General features: G+C 54.3%; 6 protein-coding genes across 6 annotated transcripts in view; 3 read left to right on the top strand and 3 right to left on the bottom strand.

The window, feature by feature from the left end:
* Nucleotides 1–4,307, top strand: part of PTSG_03440 (uncharacterized protein) — a gene marked incomplete at both ends in the record, with an annotated part of 8,544 nt that extends 4,237 nt beyond the window's left edge. The window contains 14 exons of the mRNA XM_004995969.1: nucleotides 1–112; nucleotides 335–388; nucleotides 614–699; nucleotides 896–974; nucleotides 1,158–1,211; nucleotides 1,452–1,547; nucleotides 1,721–1,797; nucleotides 2,013–2,138; nucleotides 2,353–2,485; nucleotides 2,848–3,098; nucleotides 3,276–3,405; nucleotides 3,602–3,691; nucleotides 3,852–3,944; nucleotides 4,080–4,307. The exon at nucleotides 1–112 is cut by the window's left edge and continues 2 nt beyond it. Of these exons, the coding sequence (XP_004996026.1) occupies nucleotides 1–112; nucleotides 335–388; nucleotides 614–699; nucleotides 896–974; nucleotides 1,158–1,211; nucleotides 1,452–1,547; nucleotides 1,721–1,797; nucleotides 2,013–2,138; nucleotides 2,353–2,485; nucleotides 2,848–3,098; nucleotides 3,276–3,405; nucleotides 3,602–3,691; nucleotides 3,852–3,944; nucleotides 4,080–4,307 (1,609 nt within the window). The remainder of the gene's footprint in view (nucleotides 113–334; nucleotides 389–613; nucleotides 700–895; nucleotides 975–1,157; nucleotides 1,212–1,451; nucleotides 1,548–1,720; nucleotides 1,798–2,012; nucleotides 2,139–2,352; nucleotides 2,486–2,847; nucleotides 3,099–3,275; nucleotides 3,406–3,601; nucleotides 3,692–3,851; nucleotides 3,945–4,079) is intronic.
* A 159-nt stretch (nucleotides 4,308–4,466) lies between these two features.
* PTSG_03439 (uncharacterized protein) lies at nucleotides 4,467–7,855 on the bottom strand (the record flags this gene model as incomplete). Its single annotated transcript, XM_004995968.1, has 8 exons — nucleotides 7,038–7,855; nucleotides 6,711–6,746; nucleotides 6,399–6,526; nucleotides 6,052–6,136; nucleotides 5,637–5,743; nucleotides 5,138–5,238; nucleotides 4,847–4,942; nucleotides 4,467–4,620 (listed from the first exon to the last, which is right to left on the bottom strand). Exons 1-8 carry the CDS (start codon nucleotides 7,537–7,539, stop codon nucleotides 4,467–4,469), a joined length of 1,209 nt encoding a protein of 402 aa, XP_004996025.1. The 5' UTR covers nucleotides 7,540–7,855.
* A 120-nt stretch (nucleotides 7,856–7,975) lies between these two features.
* Nucleotides 7,976–9,928, top strand: PTSG_03438 (60S ribosomal protein L11). Its single transcript, XM_004995967.1, has 4 exons — nucleotides 7,976–8,011; nucleotides 8,745–9,167; nucleotides 9,415–9,496; nucleotides 9,694–9,928. The coding sequence occupies exons 2-4, from the start codon at nucleotides 8,758–8,760 to the stop codon at nucleotides 9,766–9,768; spliced, it is 567 nt and encodes a 188-aa protein (XP_004996024.1). The 5' UTR covers nucleotides 7,976–8,011; nucleotides 8,745–8,757; the 3' UTR covers nucleotides 9,769–9,928.
* Nucleotides 9,887–12,939, bottom strand: PTSG_03437 (uncharacterized protein). The gene is made up of 9 exons (XM_004995966.1): nucleotides 12,836–12,939; nucleotides 12,432–12,595; nucleotides 12,175–12,273; nucleotides 11,768–11,967; nucleotides 11,423–11,488; nucleotides 11,174–11,249; nucleotides 10,924–11,000; nucleotides 10,592–10,762; nucleotides 9,887–10,503 (listed from the first exon to the last, which is right to left on the bottom strand). The coding sequence occupies exons 1-9, from the start codon at nucleotides 12,895–12,897 to the stop codon at nucleotides 10,168–10,170; spliced, it is 1,251 nt and encodes a 416-aa protein (XP_004996023.1). The 5' UTR covers nucleotides 12,898–12,939; the 3' UTR covers nucleotides 9,887–10,167.
* A 129-nt stretch (nucleotides 12,940–13,068) lies between these two features.
* Nucleotides 13,069–14,330, top strand: PTSG_03436 (small GTP binding protein Rab9). Its single transcript, XM_004995965.1, has one exon. The coding sequence runs from the start codon at nucleotides 13,206–13,208 to the stop codon at nucleotides 13,809–13,811; it is 606 nt and encodes a 201-aa protein (XP_004996022.1). The 5' UTR covers nucleotides 13,069–13,205; the 3' UTR covers nucleotides 13,812–14,330.
* Nucleotides 14,331–14,575: 245 nt separating this feature from the next.
* Nucleotides 14,576–17,500, bottom strand: part of PTSG_03435 (uncharacterized protein) — a 5,791-nt gene continuing 2,866 nt past the window's right edge. Inside the window, exons 7-14 of the mRNA XM_004995964.1 lie at nucleotides 17,374–17,402; nucleotides 16,524–16,608; nucleotides 16,186–16,298; nucleotides 15,929–15,989; nucleotides 15,460–15,545; nucleotides 15,197–15,256; nucleotides 14,898–14,984; nucleotides 14,576–14,700 (exon numbers count right to left, since the gene is read on the bottom strand). Coding sequence (XP_004996021.1) covers nucleotides 14,611–14,700; nucleotides 14,898–14,984; nucleotides 15,197–15,256; nucleotides 15,460–15,545; nucleotides 15,929–15,989; nucleotides 16,186–16,298; nucleotides 16,524–16,608; nucleotides 17,374–17,402 — 611 coding nt within the window. The 3' untranslated portion in view covers nucleotides 14,576–14,610. The remainder of the gene's footprint in view (nucleotides 14,701–14,897; nucleotides 14,985–15,196; nucleotides 15,257–15,459; nucleotides 15,546–15,928; nucleotides 15,990–16,185; nucleotides 16,299–16,523; nucleotides 16,609–17,373; nucleotides 17,403–17,500) is intronic.

Genomic DNA, 17,500 nt, shown 5'->3' with positions numbered 1-17,500 from the left:
GCGGCGGTGTGAGAAGTGGGACAAGCCGGCGCTGTGGGTGCTCATGTCTCGGTGCTACAAAGGACTGCACGAATACGAGACCGCCCGTGAACACATCGATCATGTTCTCAAGGTGATGCCCGCGCAAACTTGGCGCGTGCATGTGATGTGTATGTGTGAAAGAGCGTGTGTTCATGTATGTGTGTCAGAGCGTGCGTACGTGTATGTGTGGATTGTGTGATGTGATGTGTTTGCTGCATGCGCATACAAATGTGTGCATGACGTGCCACTGCTCCACCCTCATCCTCGTCACCACTGCCCATCACACCTTCCCACCATGCCTGGTCGCCCTCAGGTTGTACCGATGCACAAGGAGGCCCTTCGGCTGCAGCGGGAAATCTGCCGAGAGGTGAGGAGAGAGGTGCCCTGCCCTCGTTCACGCACACACACACATGCACACACACACATGCACACACATGCACGCACACATGCACACACATGCACGCACACATGCACACACAACCGTGTACATGCGATGATCATACATATGCATGTGAATGCTGGTTCTGTTCTTCATCCTCACGATCACCACCTTGGCGTGTTTGTGTATGTGCTCGCATTTGTTTGATGTCAGGCTGGTGTTCCATTGCCGCAATCGCAGCAGCGGCAGCAGCGGACATCGAAGAAGAAACGATCCAAGAAGACTCTCACCATCATCAGGTCTGCCATCTTCACTTCTGCACACATGCACGCACGCACGCACGCACACATGCACGCACGCACGCACATATGCACATACATATGCACATACATGCATGCGTGAGCGAAGATCACATGGTTCACAGCCAGAACAACGTGTACCACTCGGACGAAATGCACGCCCTGGTCCATAATCTTGCATCATGTGCGGTGACAGCAACAACTCCATCCCAACAGAGCAGCAGCTGAAAGATCATGGTGTTGCGGACGGCTCAAGGGCAAAACACATGCACGCGGTTCGTTTGCTGTTGTTTCCATGTCGTTCTCGTGTGTGTGTGTGCTTGTGCTTGTGTGTGTATTTGTGTGTCTGTCTCAAAAAGGCGGATGGAAATGGTTTTGGGTTGTGCGAGAAAGAGTGTGTGCATCGGCTTTGGACTTACGCACGTTTGACTGGCTCTCCACTTGGTTTTTGCTTGCAGGCAACGACATCGCAGCGCACGCTGACTGCCGTTTCTCTTCGCGGAGACCTGATTGTAAGCCATGCAAATTTGCACGTGTCATTACTTCTTGGTTTCTCGCCCACGCGTCGACTACGACTCACGTTCATACACATACATCCACGCACAACAACACCCCCCACACACACATATGCACATCACCGCCTCGTTTGTTTCTTGCTCATCTTCGCCCGTCACCACCACGGCTCCCATCGCACCACTCCTCATGTACACGGCCACCATCGTGTTCGCCACGGCGACACCCACCACCATCAGCGGATACGTCAGCTGTTTGGGAAGCGCGATTTGGATGCCGTCATCAGCACCGCATATCGGCCCTGCCTCTTCTTCCTCCAGTCCCAACTTCAGCCGGTCAGGAAGACGGACACAACCACAGCAAGCACACACACACACACACAGACACACATGGACAAGCCCAGAAACACACCTGCAAGGACATGCACACCGCATATGACGATCGGCGGAGTTTCGCTCACATGATCCAATGTTCACGCTTGTGTGCATGCGTGTGTGCGTGTGTGCAGACGTTTCTGCGGCCGTTCCGCCCGGACGTGTGTCGCCAGTTTGTCATTGACGCTGCAAAAGTCGATTGGCAGTGGGAGTGAGTTCATCTACCTTTGCGTGCCAACACGATGGGTCGTGCTTTCGTTGTTTGCATGGAGACACACGACCACATCGTCCCCTCCTGTTGCTCCTGCTGATGCTGCACCATCACCCGTGACCGACCTGCGTTATTAACGTCACGTCCCTCCAACGCGCACGATCACGGCATGTTGCCATCACCCCCGCGTGCGCTCACCACGACAATGCGTTCAGGGCTGTGCGTGGCGCGGTGTCTGGGGAGACGGGCAACAGCTGGCTCGTGTACGACAGGGACGACACACGTCCCGATGGTGAACACTTGCGGGTCTTCAACCCAAAGTCGCTCTCCATCGACGAATGGTGCGTGCGTTCTTGATTATTGCGTTCATGTGTGTATGCGTTTGTGTTCGTGTGTGCGCGCGCGTTTGTGCATGTGTGTGTGTGCGCGGTCGTATGTATGTGTCTAATTACGTGTGCCTTTGTACCAGCTCCTTCCTGTATGTGCTGTCATGTCAACGCTCACCGCAACGACGTGTCCGTGAATGCCATCTCCACTACCCCGTGCACGCCCCAGGTTTGAGATGTTCATCCGCGTGAGCGAGGCGATGGTGAACAGAAGGCGCGGGTACGAGGCCGCGTGCATGCTGCGCCGTCTCATCCACATTGGCCGCTGGGGAGAGAAGAAGCCAGTCATCCTCTACCTCGAGGTATTCACATGCACATATGCACATGCACATGCACACACACATACACACGCACACATACACATACGCACTCTCTTGTGCAGGCAGTTTGTCCTTGCCGTGTGTGCTGCTTGCTCATGTCGTGTGCGCGTGTGATGTAACGTCCTCCCATGCTTTGCATCCTTTGCCACTTTGATCACCACCATCATCGGCACTTTTGTGTTCACAACCACCATCAATTCTCACCCTCATATTCACATTGCAAACCACCATCAATTCTCACCCTCATATTCACATTGCAAACCACCATCAATTCTCACCCTCATATTCACATTGCAAACCACCTTCACATTGCAAACCACAACAACAATCGCCACCCCCACCAGACGCTGGCGCTGCTCGGTGCCGGGTGCTACGACGCGGCCTATCTCATTGGCCGCGCCAACGTGCTCGCCCACTCGGATGCAAACCGCCTGTGGGCAGCGCTCTATCCACTCTTCTTCCAGACACACGAGGCCTTGCATGCCAACCGCTTTGTGTTGCGTCGTCTTCGTGAGGCCCCAAAGTGCCCGTCCCCCTTCCAGGCGCAGGCCAACCACAGCCTCATGTCCTCCACATACAACTACGCTGCGTTTGGGTGAGCGCACAGCACACATGTGTGATGTCGTGTGTATGTGTGTGCGTGCGTGTGTGTGCGTGTGCGTGTGTGCGTGTGTGCGTGTGTGAAGGTTGGGGTGTGCGTGTGTGCGTGTGTGTGAACTATACAATCGTTCATTCCCTTCATTTGCACGCGTGTGTGTGTGTGTGTGCGCAGGTCTTCGTGGAGTGCAAAGATGGCGGACAACAAGGATGATCGCGCACTGGCGCACTTGACGCATTCCATTGCGTGCCTGCGTCGCACAACACAGCGCTCCTGCCCGTACCGCCGACCCCCGCTCATCAGGGTACAACCAGCATTCACACATGCACAGCGAGCGAGAGAGAAGAATTTGTACGTCCACACTCCACAGAAAGGAACATATGCAAACATACATACACACAGACACAGACACACAGACACAGACACACACACAGACACACACATGTATGCATTCACCATGCCACTGCTTGTTCATGCATGTGCGTGTGTTTTCCTGTCAGGCGCTGGTGCTGTTCAACGACTATGCCGAGCTGCGGGGCGGAGTTGCGGCGTCACAGGAGGCAGCGTACAACCTCGCGCGTCTTTATCACGTACGAAGGGGAAGAGGGCACAGAATTGGAGTGAGCAAAATCGACCGACACACAGACAGGCACATGTTCCTAGGTATTGCACGCACCATCACCTTGCTTTCATGCTCACATCCGACTTTGTGCATGTATGTATGCGTGTGTTCATGTGTTTGAATACCAGTTTTGGGGTGTGAACCACTTGGCCGTTCCCGCTTACCGCCGCGCTCTCGCACTCCCGAGCGTTCTCGACACCCATCGCGACGAGTACGAGAAGGTATGGCCACACACGCACACACACACACACATACACACACACACGCACACACACACACACACACACACAGATACAGATGCAAATACAACAGGCTCCCGACTTGTTCCTCACTCCCCACCCCCTTCCCTCGTTTAGGAGAAGCACGGCATCAAGGGCCCATTCAACGTGTGCTCCGAAGCGAAATACGCATCCCATCCCCTCACAGTGTTGATTGAGCGCTGTCTCGCGAACCTCCGTGACCCATCGAGCGAGCCAGACCCAACGAACTTGCGTGCAGAATGCGCATTTAACATTGCGCTCATCCACAAACCGCATTCACCAGAAGCGGCAGGACGGCTCCTTCGCTCAACCATTGCTTGGTGATGGGCAACTCTTTGCTTGTGTGTGTGTGTGTGTGTGTGTGTGTGTGTGTGTGTGTGTGTGTGTGTGTGTGTGTGTGTGTGTGTGTGTGTGTGTGTGTGTGTGTGAAAGGATAAGATAGATTGGGTGTTGGGTGGGTGTGTACATATGTACGTGGTTCAGTCAGCCAGTGGTACAGCAACGTGTAGACAAACGCGAGGCGCGAGCACAACGCATGCCACTCGCTGCCACCAGCGTGTTGGGAGCACGTACGCGCGTGTATTGGTACGCCGTGTAGACGGCACCAAACTGGCCAGCCCCAATCTGTTGCAATGCCCTGCACGCGACGCAGCAATGGTGGTGGTGACGACGATGACGTGAGGATGAGAGCGGTGGTGATGGCTGTGGTCGGCCCGAAGGCTTAAAATGAACGTACAGTGAGCAGTGACAGGCGACAGCGAGGAAACAACTTCACACACACATACACATACACATACACATACACATACACACACACATACACGCGGTATCAACACCACCCCCATCCCTCTCTGTGTGCTCACTTGAGGTCGGCCCTGTGAATCTGGTGCTTGAAGAGGATGGCTGGTGCTGGCTCGCGCTTTGGGTCCGTCACCGCAAACGGATTGTCGCCAATCGCCCTGTAGTCGTGGTGGTGACGATGGCAATGATGCGATGGTGAGCATGCACGCACACCCCACACCTCACACACACACACACACACACACACACCTCTCTCTCACACACACACACACACACACACACACACACACACACACACACACACACACACACACGAGAGCAGCAGCAAGAACAACAGCAGAGGTGTATCGCACTTTTCGTCTGCGGCGAGGAGTTTAAACGCCGTCTCGACAGCCATGTACGCGAGCTGGCCCTGCCCGCGCGGCACGTGGTAGATGTGGCAGTGGATGCCGCCCTGAACGGTGAATGGGAGTGAGGGCGGACGGGTGGATCGGTACATGTGTGCGTGTGTGTTGTGGTGTGTGTGTGTTGTGGTGTGTGTGTTGTGGTGTGTGTGTGTGTGTTGTGGTGTGTGTGTTGTGGTGTGTGTGTGTGTGTGTGTGTGTGTGTGTGTGTGTGTGTGTGTGTGTGTGTGTGTGTGTGTGTGTGTGTGTGGAAATGCATGGCGTTAGCTCGTAGCGGATGGACAAGTGGAGCCATGAGAATAAGCCGTACACGAAGCAAGAGTGATAACCACATTCACAGTGCATACCAACCGGCCCAACGCATGCACGAGCACGCGCGCACACACACACACATACACAGGCACACACACACATACACACACATGCATACACACACACACACACTTACAATGCGCTTGTTGACTGCGATGAAGGCAAACACATCATTGCCGTCCACAGAATCCAGCACAGACGTGTACGAGATGTTCTTGATGAACTCAGACATCATCACCGATCCTGGGAAACGCACGCACGCGCGCGCATGCAGATGAACGTGGGTGGTTGGAACGTGATGAACCTGTCGAGACACAGGTACAGCAGACAGACACGGATACACAGACACGGACACAGAGACTACACAGACACATACAGACGTACTCGCGCACACAACAACAAGAACAAGAACAAGAACAAGAACAAGAACAACAGCAACAACAACAACAACAACAACAACAACAACAACAACAACAACAACAACAACAACAACAACTTAAACAACAACAACAACTTAAACAACAACAACAATACACACACACGCTTCGCACCTGTTGTTCTGTCCATGGTGCGGACGTTCTGTGTGGAGACGATGACGGTGACGGGATCGCCAAAGCCAGCGGTTGTGTCGGCCATCTGAACACGCCGCAGAGAGGCCGTGGATGTGGGTTGGGGTGAGGCTGATCGGGCGGGCACGGAAGGGGGGGGGGAGGCAGGGTGGCATACAAACACAGACACGTGCACACAGCCACACACGCCACAGATACAGACACACACACACACAACACACGACACAGACACACACACACACAACACACGACACAGATACACACACACACAGAGACACACACACACACACACACACACACACACACACACACACACACAAGCATCGCACGTGTTGGCGCAGGCGCTCCTGGCCGTTTTCCTCGACAGCTTTGCGAATGACGTCCGCACCAAAGAGGGCATCGACAGGCTGTGCACCAAGATACATGCCAACAAACTTTCGCGGGAACGTCTCTCGCTCTGGCGGTGATGCGAACAGGCAGCGGTGTGATGACGCATTTGGTGCGGGTGGTGGTGTTGTTGTTGTTATGTGAGCAGATGCGGGTTGATGGGGTGACATGGCCGGTCACAACAGATGGGCAACAGCACGAGCACGGCTGCACGAACGCTGCAGCATTGTCCCCAAATGCATGCGCCATTTCACCTCGAGCGAGTTGTTCAGCAGAGACAACCACAGCACCTGTGGTAGGTTGCGGAAACAGGAAAGGTACGGTGATGGCACAGTGTGAGTTGCATTACAAACTCAACTCAGCGCACGCATCCGATGATGATGATGATGATGATGATGATGATGATGATGATGATGATGATGATGATGATGATGATGATGATGATGGTGATGATGATGATGATGATGATGATGATGATGATGATGACACACGTGCGCGCACATATGCAGACCAGACCAAACACAGCACAGACCAAACACAACACAGCACAGCACAGCACAACACACACAAGCGTCACGCACGTGGAGAGGCGACGGAGCGTGTTGCGTGCTCGTCAAAGCCGTTGGAGGGGGCTGCGGAGATGGACGACCTGCGACGGCCAGGCTTGACGGACTGCCGGAGGCGCTTCTTGTTCTTTGACTTCCACGACGGTACAATCTCGCCGTCCCCGCCACCAAAACAGTCTACCAGCGCACGGCATGCTTTGGACGCCTCCGACTTGGGCATGTTGATGACGTGACAATAGTAGCGGGAGTTCTGGTCCACCACCAGGCAGAGGAAGGTCGTGGAGTTGGGCTGCATGCCATGGCAGCAGATGTTTTCCCGCTCCGCTAGCAGCAGCACGTCCTTGCCTGCTCGATCTGTGATCTTGACGCTCTCGTTGCTGATGTGCACGGAGGCGCGGGCCACCTGCGCCGATGCCCTCAGCCGCTTCACCGCGTTGTCCATTGAAGCCGGGTCGCCCGGCCCACTCAGCAGCACAGGCCCAAGGTACCGCGCCTTGACCGTCGTTGTTGACGGCATGCTTGGCCTCAACTGTGTGCGTGCGAGTGTGTGTGTGTGTGTGCGTGCGAGAGAGAGTGTGTGTGTGTGGGGGGGGGGGTACGTCTGCTGCGTCGCTCTCTATTGCTTGTGTTGTGTGTTGCTTGAGCTGATTGGTGTGTGTAGTGCTGTCCTCCCCACCTTCCAGCCCTCGTCTTCCACCCCTCAACACTGGGTGCTTTTGCACGCGAACGTCAAGCGTGGTGTTGGTGTTGGTGGTGGGTGGTGTTTGTTGTTTTGCGAGCAAGCAAGTCTCTCCCAAAACACAAACACAACAACTTGCCCACTGCTGGCTGCTCTGCTGCAATTAAACACGACCAACTCGTTTTGTGAACCGAATCGTAGATTTAGGGTGTATCCACCAGAGCTTGGTGCGCTTTCTGGCACATGTGCGTGGGTTTCTCACCTTCTTTTTCGCCGGCTGTGCCGTGCCTTTTTCCTCTTCTCGCCCAAGGTTAGCCAGCTGCCCACCACACGCGAAGGCGATGATGGCCATGGTGGTGTGTGCATGTGCGGCCATGAGTGCGGGTGTGAGTGTAGTGCAAGTGCTGTGTGCACACGCATGACTGCGGCAGGCACAGCGAGACGATGATGCGGGATGCACGAGTGGGGAAGACACATGAGTGGAATGTGTGTGTGTGGGGGGGGGGGGGAAGGCGTGGGTGTGGTGGTAAACACACACGCTCGACCACACGCATGCACGCACGTGATGCTGAGTGTCGCAGTGCACTCTGAGACAGCACCATCCACAGTGAGAGCACGCGCGGACCAGCCACTCACTTCACACCCAACAGTGTGTCTGTGCGTGTTCACATCTCTGCGTCACACACGCCCACGCGCGCCACCAGCAACATCACCAGCAATAGCAACAACACTGTCTACACTCACGGCATCCACATCCACATGCGCACGTGTGGGTTGGCGAGCTGATGGATGACACGCGTTCACCAGAGGTCTTGCTGGTGGTGGTTGATGTCAGCAACAGCAGCACGCATGACGAAGAGAGAGAGAGAGAGAGTATGTGTGTGAACCAGTTGTTTGTCTGTGTGTGTGTGTGTGGGAAGCCACCACAAGCGTTCCACACGGCTGCATCACGCACTTCACTCAAGCCGCGTTCTGATGCTCACCCCATTCTGCGTCTGCGTGTGGCCCTCGATCGTCTGTCCACTTGCTTTCTTGCACACCAGAGAGACCGACGCCATGGCACAGGAGAACCCCATGAAGGAGCTGAAGCTCGAGAAGCTCTGCCTCAACATCTGCGTTGGTGAGTCTGGTGACAGGCTTACCCGCGCTGCCAAGGTGCTTGAGCAGCTCACCGGCCAGCAGCCCGTCTTCCGCAAGGCCCGCTACACCGTGCGTACCTTCGGCATCCGCCGTAACGAGAAGATCGCCGTCTGCTGCACCGTCCGTGGCCCCAAGGCCCTCGAGATTCTCGAGCGCGGCCTCAAGGTCAAGGAGTACGAGCTGTACAAGGAGAGCTTCAGCACAAGCGGCAACTTCGGCTTTGGCATCAACGAACACATTGATCTTGGCATCAAGTACGATCCATCCATCGGCATCTACGGTCTGGATTTCTACGTTGTCATGGGCCGCAAGGGCTTCCGCGTCGCGTAAGTGAACACATCCCACTGCTCCTGCGTCGTTTCTGTGTGTGTCTGCATGCGTCTGGTCTTGCGCATGTCGTTTGTGCTTGTCGGTGTATTGTGTGTCAGTGTGGTGCGCAGCTCGTTGAACGCAGCAGAATAGTTGTTCGCCCGCCCACGGTGTCAGCGGAGCGTGTCCGTTCTCGCGATACCGCAGCCACACGACGCTTTCCATTACACTGCGCTCACCGCAATGTCTCGTTCTTGTGTGCAGTCGTCGCAAGCGCAAGCAGGCACGCGTTGGTGCTCCCCACCGTAACTCCCGCGATGAGACCATGAAGTGGTTCCAGCAGAAGGTGCGTAGATGCTTATTTCATTTGCGTACCCCGTGTGTGTGCATGTGTTTGGGATATGTACTGGGTTGCTTTACATCTTTGCGTGTGTAGTGCTGTGTGCTTTATTTTTTGCATGCCTTGCACGTCGTTCTCGTTCTCACTCGCCGTCCCTTTCGCTCTGTGCCGCAACTCGCTCTCGCTCTCGCTCTTGTTTCCAGTACGACGGTGTGCTGAACACGGGCAAGCCCAAGAACGTGTCCCGCAACCGCCCCCACAAGAAGAAGAGGAGGTAAACGATAACCACAAGTCAAGCCCACGCCCTCTGCTGCCCAGTCTCCGGCTGCGCGTTTGTGTGTCGACGTTTGTCTTTTCCTTCCAGTTGGTGTCACCATCGCTTCGCTTCTGGGTGGCGGCGGTTTGATTGTTGTGTTCATTAAATGCACAACATCCTCATGTCAAATGGCGCAAGTGCGTCATCTAAGGGACAGACATAAGGAATCAAATTGGAGATGGGAGGGGGGTACGGAATGGACTGCTTCAGATGTCGCGCGCGCGCGTGTGTGTGTGTGTGTGACTGAAGTGCCACGTGAGAGCAGTTTATTCCTAGCAGACGCGAGGCAAAACAAAGCAAGCACTGACGTGCATGCATGTCGACGACAAAGCAATAGCAGCAGCAGCGGCGCGCAGTGGCTTCAGGAGGATGCTGCTGCTGGGGGCGCTTCTGGCGCTGTGTCCATTGCAGTTGACTGTGGCTCTTCCTCGCCACTCCCCGTTGCCTCTGAGGATGCATTGTTGCCTTCCTCTTGCTTCGTCGGCCCACCTTGCTCTCCGTCCTTCGCCTCTTGCTTCACGTGTTCCTGTTGCTTCCCTGTCTCTTGCTTGACTTGCTCTTGCTTCACGTGTTCCTGTTGCTTCCCCCCTTCATCCGTTCCTTCTTCATCCTTTCCTTCTTCTCTCCCTTCTTCCTCCTTCACATCACCCCCCTTCACCTGCACGTCCACCACCTCCTCCTCCTGCTCCTGCTTGTGCTGTGGGAGCGCCCAGAACCGCACGATACGGTCAGCTCCCGCCGTCACCACACCACACCACCACACCACACACAACCCCGCGGCGTACATGCAGGGATTGGCCGGCGGCGCCATCAAAGACATCCTCCAAGGAGAGAACGCACGTGGACGTGACCACGTCCCACACCTTCACCACCCCGGCCTTGCAGCACGTCGCAAGCCGCGCCGCTGGGCGCCTCAATCGAGTACGCGTGCGGGTGGTAGCGCACCATCGGCTTGCCTGGGTGGGAGGGATGTATGTGCATGTGTGTGGTGTGGTGTGTGTGTGTGTGTGTGTGTGTGTGTGTGTGTGTGTGTGTGTGTGTGTGTGTGTGTGTGTGTGTGTGTGTGTGTGTCCGTCTATCAGTGTGTGTGTGTGTGTGTGCGTTCGTTTCAGCGTACCGCAGTGACGGGGGCAGTGTGCTGGCTCTCCTCGGGAAGAGTGAAGCACTTCCACATCTTCGTCTCATACAGACGAACTGAACAACACACACACACACACGCACACATGAAAACCCATCGAATTGAGGAGATGATGTTTGTCAAGGACATGTCACATACCGACAGACAAACAGACAGACAGACACACAGACACACACAGACACACAGACACACAGACACACACACACACACACATAGTGCTGCAGCGTACTCTGTGGGTGGGCGGTGGCCACGGCGAGGTACTGTCCAGATGGGTGGAAGTCAATCGCATTCGTCTGGAAATAGTCCTGGCATCATGTCACCACCACGTGCACAATGACAAGGGAGCCATGGATCATGGTGAGGACAGACATCAACTACGCATCATCATCGTTGCCACCACAGCGAGCAGCAACAGGTGCCGCTGCCACCACTACCAGTGTCGCCCCACACATCCTGTCACACACATACACACACACACCTCGATGTGATGAATGTACTTCTTTGGCTCGACGTTGTCTGACATGTCATACACGTACATGCCCATCTGTACACGGAGGTAGTGTGTGCGCGTGTGTGCGAATGTTTGCGAATGTGTGCGAATGTGTGCGTAAATGATTGTGTCGGAAAGACCTTCAACCAGGCAGAAGAGCAACGTGGAGAAGCAGCGCAACCGTTGACAGCGCTGCAATCACAGAAACACACACACACAGACACAGAATACACACACACACACACAGACATACACATACATATACATACACACACACACACACACGAACACACGAACGCACAACCACACACACGCACACATTCAGTAACGCACCACTGATCCTGCGACAAGCAGCTTGGCGCTGGGGTGAAAGGCGACAGCAAAGATGGGCGTGCGAACGTCCATCATCTTGCACAGGACCGTGGAAGTGGTGGTGTTTTTGCCCTCGGCAATGGAGGCAGGGACATCAAACACGCGTACAGAGCCATCCTGGCATCCAATTGCAACCAGCTGGCCGTCTTTTGAGAACCCCGCTGCAAGCACGACAAGCACATTCATGTGAGCAAGCAAGCAGCACACGAGGCAGCTGGCGGGCAGAGACGCAAATGCAAAAAGAGCAAACGTGGAGAAAAGCCTGCTGTGTCAAGCACGAAAAGCCCCCTCCCCCGCGCACACTCACACGCACACACACACTCACACGCACACACACACACACACACACACACGCACACACACTGTACCGCAGTTGCAAATGCCAGTGAGTGGCGACGTGAGCGTCTCAATGTAGTCTGCCTTGACAGAGGCAGGTTCCACTTCCTTCTTAAACTGGAGGCCCGGTCCTGTTGTTGCAATGGCCCAGATGAACAGGCAAAGCAAAGCGAAAGGTGAGAGGCGTCGCACGCAAGCTCATCTATGTGTCGCACAACTGAGCGCCACACATTTCGCACGCAATCAATACAACCACCGGCTGCAACACTTTGTGGCAAACCTGACGCACCAGGGGCAGCGGTTGTGATGGAGGACACGAGCTGCTTCTGGTCATCACTGGCCACTTCTGTGAAGGTGTCGAGGAGTTCACTGGACGGTGCCACGTCCCGATCAAAACCCAAGGATGTCTTGAGTGCGCGCGCTGCCTGTGTGTGTCCGTCCAACAGCAGTTGGCTGGAGCCCAGCGAACATTGTATGTTGTGTGTTTGTGTTGTGTGTGCGTTATTGTGAATGTGTGTGTGTGTGTGTGTGTTGCGAAAGTGCTAGTGTGTCGAACGTTGAAGGTCCACTGAAGAACTCTGGGCGCACGCGTTCTTAAAGTGCCCATGTTCCAGTGAGAAGAACTCTGCACACACACACACACACACACACACACACACATAATTTGCTTTGCTGCGAGAGCGCACAGCTCACCTGATGACGAGGGTGTAGAGCTGTCGCTTCACCCGCAGGTCGTGCCTCACCGCATCCGCCATGCTCGTCGTGCGCTCTGTGTGTGTGTGTGTGTGTGAGTGTGTGTGTGTGTGTGTGTGTGTGTGTGTGTGTGTGTGTGTGTGTGTGTGTGTGTGTGTGTGTGTGTGTGGTGTGTGTGTGTGTGTGTGTGTGTGTGTGTTCAGTGGAAGTGTAATTTCATGCTGTCGCATACTGTTGTTTTGAAACTGACCACAAACAACAAACAAACATCCACACACCTTCTCTCCTCCCTCTTCCTTGCGCCCCCCCCCACCACCACCTCCTCCTTTCCTCCCTCCCTCTTGCTTCACCGTCGTGTCTGGGCCCAGCCATGGCATCAAGCACGCGGATGGTTAAAGTCATCCTGCTTGGGGATGGCAGCGTTGGGAAGTCGTCGCTCATGCAGCAGTTTGTGCGCAACGAATTCAACTCGGAGTCCTTCCACACCATTGGCGTGGAGGTGCTGAACAAGGACGTGCGCGTCGGCAGCGAAGCCATCACCATGCAGATCTGGGACACAGCCGGGCAGGAGCGCTTCCGCTCCTTGCGCACCCCGTTCTATCGCGGCGCAGACTGCTGCATGCTCACCTTCGACCTCACAGACCCAAACTCCTTCAACAACATCAACATGTGGCGGGACGAGTTCCTCAAGCACGCCAGCGTGGACGACGTCGCCGCATTCCCGTTTCTGCTCCTCGGAAACAAGGCCGACCTCGCAGAGCAGCGGCAGGTCACCGCAGAGGCTGCGCGGGCATGGTGCAGGGAAAACGGCAACGTGCCATACTATGAGACGAGCGCAAAGACTGGTAGCAACGTGGAGGACGCATTCCAACAAGCAGCGCGGATGCTGTTGCAACACGGCACCCAAGCCGCCCCAGACTTTGATGACACCGTCGACCTCAAGAAGCAAAGAAGGGAATCGTCGTCGTGCTGTTAAATGTGTTCATGCGTGTACACGTGTTTGTGTACTTGTGTATTTGTCCTGTTGACCTCAACTTTTTGTGTCACTTCTATATGTTTGCGGTGCGTGCGTTGCACTCTCTTTTTGTACAAACCCCCCAACAAGACAGACGCATCTGTTTTGCGCTTCCTCAGCTAGCCTTTGTGTTGCTTCAGTTGTCGTTGTGATGTGTTGTGTTGTGTGTTGGTGTTGTGATGTGTTGGTGTTGTGATGTGTGCGTGTTGTGTGCGTGTTGTCACGTGGTGTGTGTTGGTGTTGTGTTGTGGTAATGTGTTGTGTGCGTGTTGTAACGTGGTGTGTGTTTGTGTTGTGTTGTGTCGTAGGTTCGATGGATAGTGGTGACAGGTCATGTTGTTCGTGCGGGCAGTCTTGCTTGCTTGTTTGCTCGTTTGTGCCCTTCCATTATCACTCAAACGATGAGCCCGCAGTAAACAACCCAACACCAGCGACTGGAGAGGAAGGGCGGGACGAAGAACGAGCGCAAGGAACGATGGGGGGTAAGGCGCCACAGCCCGCCTCATGTCCACAGAGTCGGCTGCAGCTGCCCGTCATCAATACACAAACACACGCACACGTAATGCAATGTAAAGCCAAACAGAGGGAAAAGGAAATAAGCCACGCAACACCACGGAGAGACGCACAGGAATATTGGGGAGGGGGTGGGCTACAAACAAACAGATGCACACACGCACACACACACACACACACACACACACACACACACACACACACACACACACACACACACACACACACACACACACACAGTCTGTGTTCAAAGGATGAAGGTAAGATTGGTGAAGAGGAGAATGGTCAGAATGACAAGCCCGCTGGCAGCCGTGTGGGTTGCATCGCTCGTGCACGTCTGAGCAAAGGGCAATGCAAAGCAATGCAAAGCAGAGAGAGACAGTGGCATGAGTGATACGTTGGCGATGTCAACACGGCAGTGCACGTGTGTGTGTGTGTGTGTGTGTGTGTGTGTGTGTGTGTGTGTGTGTGTGTGTGTGTGTGTGTGTGCGTGCAAGATTTGTAAATGATGCACGCGAACATTGATGGACTCACGGAATCGCAGCGCGTGGTGTATGCAGCGGCGGTGTTCCACAGGGAGAGACTATCGCGAGCAATCACGCCCGTCAACTCGGCCTCAATCTGCACACACACACACATACACACACGTTCATGAAGGGGGCGGAACGGGTGCATGTGTTGATAAGAAAGTAGGAATTGTGAGAAGTTGCACACGAGTGGCAGATGACACCATTTGTCGTCACTCAACCACCGTTGGCGCAAGGACAAGGACGTTCACACAAACACCCACACACACACACACACACACCACACACACACACTTATGCACGCACCTTTTGCAGCCGTGTGGTCGTTTCAGATGCGACCTGGAAGGAAACAGTCACCCCTTGGCTCTGTGATTAGGGTGGTAATGACGGCAAGGCCGTGGCCATCGCCCAGTCGTTAGTACGCGAGAAGGTGCAAGAGGAGCAGCAACAACAACAACAGCAGCAATGGCAGTGCAACAACAGCTGTCACAATAGCAATGTCATCACCAATGGCAACACGAGTCGCAGCAATGATATGACGACCTGCAACACAGGGTTGAGCAGCTCACCACTTGCTGGAAACCGGTGACGGTGACAGACGACTGGAGAACACCGAGCGTGGCGGAAATGTCGGCAACAAACGCGGTGTTGAACACTGCAATGCAGGAAGAGGTGACGAAGAGGACGAGGGGGTTGTGGTGGTAAAAGTGAACAAGGCGTGTAGACAGGAGGGAAATGGAGGGGTGTGTGTATGTACACGGCGTAGGCATGCCAATCGTACACAACAACAACAACAACAACAACAACAACAACAACAACAACAACAACAACAACAACAACAACAACAACAACAACAACAACAACAACAACAACAACAACAACAACAACAACAACAACAACAACAACAACAACAACAACAACAACAACAACAACAACAACAACAACAACAACAACAACAACAACAACAACGCCAACAACAACAACAACAACAACAACAACAACAACAACAACAACAACAACAACAACACGATTTCTTACGGTCTTGGTTATCACGAATCCAAGCAAACGGCGGGCTGGCAATGGTCACCGACAGCGTTTCCTACAGCAGCAGCAGCAGGGATGAGGATGAGGATGATGAGGATGATGGGGGAGGAGATGGGCCGTGATACCTAATGCGCAGGACGTAGAACAATAGCACAAAGCGTTTACATACAGACACACACACACGTACACACAGACACAGACACAGACACAGACACACACACGCGCACACAGACACACACAATATCACATACCGTCTGGTCTTGGTGGTCGCAGGATGGGTCGAATGTGGTTTGGCAAGCAGACCTCTGGCGTGCACAACACGAGTCAGACAAGAACGACAGCCGGGCAAACAGGTTGCTCGTTGCTGACACCAACAAATAACAGCAGCAAGAGCCATTGCGGCCGGCAAGTGTGTGAAGAAATGAGCGTGTGTGTGTGTGTGTCTGTGCGTGCGTGTGTATGTGTGTGTGTGTGTGTGTTGCTTGGGGTGGAGTAAGAGACAGCAAGAAGCTTACATGAACACATGCACAGCACACATACCCACAAACACACAAACACACGCGCAGCCAACGTGTATGAGTGTTCACACCATCTGGTGTTGCTGTGAGAGCTGTGTGCAGGGCCTCCATGGCGTGGAAGCAGCAGCCAAGATCGTCCACAATCTCGTTTACGGCCTGGTGGTGATGCATTTGAGGTCGCGAAGATGAGGTGGTGGTATTTGGGGGTTGAGGGGCGTGAGCGTGCAGAGGATAACACAGTAGAGATTGCAAAGGCAGGGAAGCAAGCACGCAAATGCGGGTGTATATGCACACAGGCAAGAACACAAGTATACTCACTCACTGACTCACACACAGAGTCAAACATGCGAACACAAACACACCCACCGAGGAGCAGCCGAACGGGCACTGGGTTGCATCGTCCCAGGTCGTGCAGCGCGACTGACCAGACAAAGGCAGCGGCGTGAGCTCCCGTGGCACTCACCAATCTCACGACACAACACACGAACAACGTAGCACAACGGTGTACAACGGTGTACAACGGTGTACAACGGTGTACAACGGTGTGCAAGGTTGCATGCTTGCCACCACCACCACCACCACCACCACCACCACCACCACCACCACCACCACCACCACCACCACCACCACCACCACCACCAGCACCAACCATGTCCGTGAGAACAACTTCGCCATGTCGCCCAACAGGACAATGCCATGATCACATTCATCCCACCAACCCCCTGCAGTAACAAGCGAGAACTTGCGCTAAACCTGCAATACAAGAAACAAAAACCACAACACCAGCTGTCAACAGTAAAAAAATATAATAACAAATGACGACAACGGGACGATGATCGACTACGACTTACAACTACTATAGTACTACGAAAAGACGACCAATAACCACCGCTAGCGTCGATGACCTCCACCACAACTTACGACAGCATAGATCGACGATGAACGGCCAACTACGACGACCAACGTCATGAAACGGGAGCAGGCAAGGAGGAACGTAGAGCATCAGTTAGCAAACAGACAATCACTACAACCAAGAATATTCAACAAC

This window comes from Salpingoeca rosetta (genome assembly GCF_000188695.1).
Source record: "Salpingoeca rosetta unplaced genomic scaffold supercont1.7, whole genome shotgun sequence".
NCBI classification, from domain to species: Eukaryota; class Choanoflagellata; order Craspedida; family Salpingoecidae; genus Salpingoeca; species Salpingoeca rosetta.
The sequence above is the reverse complement of the archived record's forward strand: the minus strand, read 5'-3'. Positions and strand labels throughout refer to the sequence as shown.